This window comes from Limulus polyphemus, unplaced genomic scaffold (assembly GCF_000517525.1).
Source record: "Limulus polyphemus unplaced genomic scaffold, Limulus_polyphemus-2.1.2 Scaffold139, whole genome shotgun sequence".
NCBI lineage: Eukaryota > Metazoa > Arthropoda > Merostomata > Xiphosura > Limulidae > Limulus > Limulus polyphemus.
In genome coordinates this window covers 459,215-466,700 of record NW_013665749.1, presented here as the reverse complement: position 1 = coordinate 466,700, position 7,486 = coordinate 459,215, and the positions used below count along the sequence as shown (strand labels likewise).

The window sequence follows — 7,486 nt, the reverse complement described above, 5'->3', positions numbered from 1 at the left end:
ATCTCCAGGTATTGTGAAACGGTTGATTTTCCGTATTCAGTACAGATCGTATTATCTCCAGGTATTGTGAAACGGTTGATTTTCCGTATTCAGTACAGATCGTATTATCTCCAGGTATTGTGAAACGGTTGATTTTCCGTCTTATTTATTTGATTGTACTTCTACTACTATATGCCCATAGACGATGTTTGTTTCTAATTTTGAATCTGTTACTAAACATTCGATACTTATTCTATTCTGATAGCTTTCTTTACATGGGAAATTAAAAGTGAACATGAACAGACGTAAATTACAGTCAATGCGTTGCTTATAAAGTTAGTTGATGCGATATTTCAGTGAACTTCTGATTGTTTGTGTTATTCTATAAGTATTTTCTGTTAACAAAACGTGTATCGCCCAATGTATGTAGGCAGATTGCTTGTTTGATGTAACTTTACAGTGGCATAGTTAAGAAGAAGAAAAAAACTCTAGTAGTTGAGTGTTTATAAATGTTCGATGGCATTTATACACGGTAAGCCTAGAAAGTAAAGGATTAATGTTAGAATTATTCAGCGTGCTTGCAACTTGTGTCATCACGTGTAATGCTTTTGGTACATTCTACCAAAAGGTGACTGAACATCTTTTTATCATCTTGTAATAAATTCCTCTTTAGGACATCCGTTCTTATGGGAAACGAGGAGAGAGGATGTAGGTATGATAGGTAACAGTATGGCAGCACTTACTTGACCAACAATTACTGCATTAAATATCTTTACTAGCTTTAGTGCTACTTTGATAAACTGTTCTCATTCCAGCTTACAACACATTCAGTGTATTCTCTCTCTCTCTTGCTTTCGTCAGTCGATAAATTGTTTTGGAAAATATATGTCAAATATCACTGAAGAGGGAGATGGATAGAATTTTTTTTTAAAGCTCAGGCACGAAAACACTTAAACAGTAATCTAAATAGTTATAATAAAATTTACTCGAACACGGGTAAGATATAGGATTATAATTAACAAGTTACATTAAACACATCCTAACTTGTAATTTCAAACCATAACTTTCCGAGGGACCAAATATAATAAAAGCCAGATTATCTTGGTGTAAATAACAACAACAATATCAGTTTAAAATACAAGAACCCAATCTAGCATAAAAAAGGGGGCCTAACATGACCTGATGGTTAAGTCGCTCTGCCAGCTATCTGCGGGGCACGGGTTTGAATCCTTTTAGCCATGTGGAGATTATAAAGTTGCTGCCAATCGCACTTTTCTTTCGTAAAGAGCAGCTCAAGAGTTAGCGGTGGGTGATGTTGACTAGCTATCTTTCTTCTAGTCTATCACTTCTAAATTAGGGACGGCTAGCCCCCAAGTAGCTTTGCGCGAAATTCAACAAAACAAACAAGCATAAAAAAAGTAAATAAACTAGCAAAAAGGCACAATTTTAGATTTCAGTTGTTTTATTATGAATAATGCTTTTCTCTGATATAAAAATAGTTACATAAACGTTTTTAAACCTCAACTTACACAGCCTATTAAATTGACAGATACATCACTAAAGAATAAGTAACTGATTGCACACAAATACATTATACACTAAACCAGTCCCGGAAATTAAAATTTTTTGTAGTATCTATCTGTCTCCCGGTGGGACAACGGTAAGTCTACGAACTCACAACGCTAAATCCAGGGTTCGATTCCCCGCGGTGGACACAGCAAACAGCCTAATATGGCTTTACTCTGAAACAAACAAATATTACTATCCAAATTATTTGCTATTGTGCCATAGTAACTGATATCAATAAATAATAATACTGGTGGTTACTCTCAATATCGACATTAACAACTCTTTGATCTTTGGATATATTTGCTTCTATATATGTATTTTCCAAACATAATATTTTGAACTTTACAAAAAATGTAGATATTTTTAATAAAATGAATGGTGCAATGACGAGTGTAAAGCAAAATCGCATTCATTAATTTCTATATTTTCAAGGAAATACGGTGTGTATATATATATATATATATGTAATGTAGCGTTTGTTCCATCTTAAGTTGTTTTGTGAATGTTTATATATATTAATGTTTTTTATATATATTTGAACGTGAAAAGCAATGATGGAAAAGAAGAATTAGAAATATTTGTTCTCTGAGATAAGAGTGGAAAGTATACGTAACTGTTAATAATAAAAATTAATAATTTTTCTGTTCTTTTTTTTTTCTTCACAAGAACGGAAAAAAATTTTGTTGGATAGTGATGGGTTATGCAGCAGGTCGAGCGTGACATTGGCGCGCGTGTGTGGAGTTTTTGAAGAGTGCATTTTATTTCCATAATTTAAAAAGAAAAAAAAAAGAAGTTAAATAATGAAACGTTAAAGCTAATTTGTTTTATGAAAGCGAAAAACCTGTACTTCAGACTTTAGAACCCCTTTTGTGTTTGCAAGGTAACTAGCTAACCAGGAGAAATGAATCTGTGGCTTTATAACCATAGCCATTTGTTAATAATAAAAATTAATAATTTGTCTTTCTTTTTTTTATTTATATATATTTATATATATATATATTTTATTTATTTATATTGGTTCAACGTTAAGATCTGATCGGTTGGTGAATTTCACGAACTATTCACTCCTTTCTCACTTGGACCTGGCGCAGCCTGATGATTAGGGCGCTTGAGTCTCGACCAACGTGTTGAGGGATCGAAACCCTGCGATGACCATCCTCGCCCTTTCAGTCGTGGGGGTGTTATCACGTGACGGTCAATCCGGTGCTTCCTTAGTAAAAGAGTAGCTCAAGAGTTGGCGGTGTGTGCTGCCGAATTCCTTTCTTCTCTATGATTGGTTGTTCAAAGTAGGGACGGCGGCAGCTAACTTTAGTGGCTTTGCCATGAACAAAAACAAACAAACCTTTCTCCTTTCGCTACCGTATGTCTCTTTGTTACATTTATTAGGCTTGTCCCTTCAATTCTTGTGTCGTCATATGTGTTTTCCTATAGTGATTTATCACATGTATCTGTTGAACCTATCTTTAAAGTAACAAGCATTTGACGAGAGAATTGAAGGTCACAAACTACTTTTTTCTTCAACAAATTGTGGCAACAGTTTACGAATGGATGCGGAATGTCAGAATTGCTTGATAACGGAGATAAACTTAATCTTAACTGACGTTTCAACAGACTACAATTGGTGAAGGTAATATGGCCAGTGATTAATAGAGAGTGACCTTAGCTCGTTTGTTTGGAATAAAGAATTGACAAATGGATTTCCCGCATCAGAAACTACCTTTACACGAAATTATACTTTTGTATTCCTGAAGTAATTTTTATAAACATTAGCTAGAGAAATTAATTGCAGATACAAGTAACACCCCTTTCAAAAACATATGCACGATACCCGAGAACATTAGTTAATAGCCTGCGATTTTATTTTCATGATTGTTATTGTTCACGTTGATTGCAAATTGATATCATTGGGTCAATATCAGATACTTGACTCTAATCTGAATGATTTATTTTAAGTTATAATTGTCTACATTATGAATGTTGATTTTTCTATAACAATAACGTTTTGAACCAACTAGCTTGATAAGCCCCCAGGATTAAACCCAGTATTCAGACTATTTTTTAAGTATTTAGTATTATTGTGATGCTTCAGCACACTTGTTAACCTAAAGCATGCAAGATCAGAAATGACTGATGTAACGGACGATTTAAATAAGACTAAACGTTTTGGACCAGCCAACTTGATAAGCCCTCAGGATTAAACCAGTATTCAGTCTGTTTTATATGAAGATTCATAAGACATTTTATTTGTGCGCACACGTTTCCTTCCAAGTGTTATCCTGAAAGTGAGATATATTATCGTAAAGTGCGTGGTAACTATTAACCAAATATGTCAATGTATAGTAGTGTACCCTCAATAAAAATGTTTAAATATAGATATATTTTCTTCTTCTTCTAGACAATTGGTGGCTCGTAGCATCCTCGAAACACTACGTGTGGTTGCTGACAATGAAGAAGAAGTTGACCGTGTTGTGGTCGTTCTTCGGAAGCTTTCTGAAGACAGTGGTAAGGTCTTATGTGTTATTTCTTGAAGTATGATAGTGTGGAAGATATTTAAAAATTTTCTAAGCTCCTGTTTAGCTCTCTAAATGTGATTTTTACATACTTTTATCAAACTAAAAACTGAGTTGCGGGTCGGTCATTTAGCGTGCTATGATCTGTACTTGTGTAGTGAGATCTGTTTAAAATTTGAAGTTTGACAATAAAAAAGAATCAACTTATAGAAGTAATGTAATATGGGCATGTTATATTAGGCAACAAAACCCGGGACTAGGGCAGTATGAGAATTGAACATTTGAGCTATCATCAGCTCCTAATGATGTTCAGGGTACAAAGATGATCACAGATTTGAGTTTTACATGATTTTCCTTGAGGAAAACCCTTTGGTGTCATTTTTTGTCCACCTTTATATGGTTTTGTTAGCAGTATTTGCTGCTTAGAAGTGGCTAGACACAACAGACAAGAATAAAGTAGTGCGCTTTTTTTCTACTCTCTACTACTCTCTTCTACTGTCGAGTGGACAAATGCCTTTTATATACATATAAAAACAAACGTTTGTACGTTTCATGTGTAACTTGTAACACTGCAAAATTCTTTTGGCCATAAGAAAGTGTGGAACAGGATGATGTAGACTAGATCTACTTGCATGTTTATGCTATTGTTTGAAAGGCATTTAATAAATACATTTATAATTATAATACAAAGTTACAATTTTCACGAAAATCAACGATATAAAACTTTAAAAATATGAATTGAAAATGTGTATTCTTTTAGACAAATTATAAAATTGTTTAAATACTTGTAAGATCCAAAATCGTTCCATAGTTATTAGCCAAATCTACTTATCACAGACATAATTAAAATATACGTTATTATAATAAAAGGAAGCACTTCTCAAACATAATAATGAAAACGAAACGCTGTAATAAACTAATGTGTTTCTCGGTATAAAATTGACACCAGTATCAAACATTATGTTCCAATGAATTCATTATTGAAATGTTAATGGAAGTCGTATCACTGTTTTTTAGTTGTGCATATTCATATAGCTTCCGTTGATGAGCGAGCACCGTGTAATATATCAGGGCTTCACTGGCATTGAACTAGGTTCAACTGCTTCCCATGTAATTTTAACGTTTGTAATAAAAGCAGTAAGAGAAGCTTAATAAACACTCATTACCAAATGCCCGCTTTATTTTTAAGTTTTGAAACCATAAGAATACAATTTGGTCTCTTGGATTATATTGATGACAGAATAAGTTTATTGCAATGGAAGCCATAGTAGTGATTAAATGTCACAAAGATTTGAGATGTCTGTCTGTATTGTGTAAAAATTAAAAATAACATAGCTTTTGTGACCTCAAAAATCTGCATTTTTTAAACCCCTTTTAGTATGTTTATTCAACTAAAATTGGGTTAATATGTGCAATAAAGCGTCATTTACTTTTGAAATAAACATCAGTGCAGATTATGAAGGACCTTTGATTTGTCCACTGAGAATTTCAGTTGAATTTTGGAATGAAAACCCGTGAATTAGTATTTAATATCGAACACTTGTCATATACCTATTTCTACCCTGTTGTCATTTTCAGTTCTGAATTAATCGAATTTATTTGGTTACTAAAGCAGTGAAAACCGCCTCTTTGTTCTTGATGTCCCCCTGTAACTTTACACGCGTGCATGATACATTTTGCATTTGCTTTAATCAAGTGTATCTTACACCGACTAACCCTTTCCCGAACGTTTATAGATTGGGGGGGGGGGGTACAGGTGTTTCTGTAAGAGCTCAGAAGTTCTTGTGCAAACACTGTCACCAACAAGCAAACTGCAAGTACTGATTATCACTAACTGAGTATATTGTTTTCAACACAAGTATTACATTTATTGTAAAGAGCCTGCAGTTAAGTGATTAATGTCAGTGTTATGAACAGTGTAAATTTACTATGTAAAGTATGCAAATAGAAAGTAGGATATATTCTCTTTAAGTGCGTTTTAGAATATCGTAACTGCCAGAAAGAGTGATAGCTAACAGAACGACAGTTGATCTCATTATATACACATGAATAATTTTGTCACATGGGCAGTGAAAATCATCCCACGAATATTACTTTTCTAGATATACGTCGCCAGCACGAGTTGAAAATATGATTAGGTATTAAAACGACTAGTACTAGCTTTAGAAATAACCCTTTTGTTTTTCGTTGTCATAGATACGGGTTTTGTCACAAGCAGCAAGTTTTGTTCTATATCTGAGTCAGCAGAATTAATAGCCAAAGCTCTCGGTTTCCTCAAAGATGTTGAGATATACCACGCTTAAGAGAGCTGTGTGTAAAGGTACCGTTCCCTTTGTTTCAAGACAGACTGCACATTAAGCGTTCTATCTAATAGTACACTATGCTTCCACCGTTATCGTGTTGGCACGAGTTTACCGTAATCTTGAAGACAATACCTCTCACTTAAAATATTTTGTGGGGTTAATAAAGGATTGCTACATCTTCCTCCCCCTTGTCGTAAAGGGGAAAAAAAGTAAGTTTGCTGGTACTTCAACAGTTTTTAATAATAATAAAAAATCATCAAACTTTCCAGACAGTTATAATACTCCATAAAGAAAGTTTTGTTGCATTGTTGTTGACTGCCCTTTGAACATGTTGCATTATTGTTGACTACCCTTTGAACCCTTATAGTGCAGTAAAATAAAAAATGGATAAATCGAAGTAAAAAAATATATACTCAGACCTAAGACTTAAAATAAAAACAAAACAGGTAACCGAGCGTTTAATTTAATTTAATTTGCGAAGTTGTTAGGTAACTGTTTACCAAGGTCACCTGAAAACATCAACCAACAAACTTATTCATGAGCTTTTCAATAAGGGAAACGTTTGTCGTGGTGTTTAAAAAAATATTACCTTCACAACAACAAAAAGCATTTTACCTTTAATTTACAAAACTACCTGAACGTCCTTGAGAACCAGTTAACTTCGTGTGGCCTAAGGATTTCATTTAACACACACACACACACATATATATATGTATGTAATTTCAAATAGTTTTGTTATATATTATTATATGCTTTTATTTATTTTTTTTCTACGGTTGAAATGTCATTGGACTAATTTTTAATACAACAGAGTGGTGGCGTGATGAACCGTTTTGACCATTTTGTCAATCTATCATTACGGGAGGGCAACAGTGTTACTTACAGATTCGTTTAAAGTACTGAATTCTACCTCTGTATTGATAACACAAATAAGTACAGCGTATAATCTATAACGAGGTGAACACGACTCTCTCTCTCTCTGCTATAATTTCTTCTCTATAATACGAAGCAATAGACCTCAGGATAACAAACCTAACCGTAAAAACTTCTCACATTTATTCAACACCGATAAAACAAAACAATCATCTCGATATATATATATATATATATATATATATATATATA

The 7,486-nt window shown here is 33.5% G+C and overlaps 1 protein-coding gene across 1 annotated transcript in view; it reads left to right on the top strand.

Annotated features, from left to right (window-relative positions):
• The window catches only part of LOC106474473 (serine/threonine-protein phosphatase 4 regulatory subunit 1-like), a 207,692-nt gene that overhangs the window by 153,223 nt on the left and 46,983 nt on the right, over positions 1-7,486 (top strand). The window contains exon 4 of the mRNA XM_022379717.1: positions 3,944-4,050. Coding sequence (XP_022235425.1) covers positions 3,944-4,050 — 107 coding nt within the window. The remainder of the gene's footprint in view (positions 1-3,943; positions 4,051-7,486) is intronic.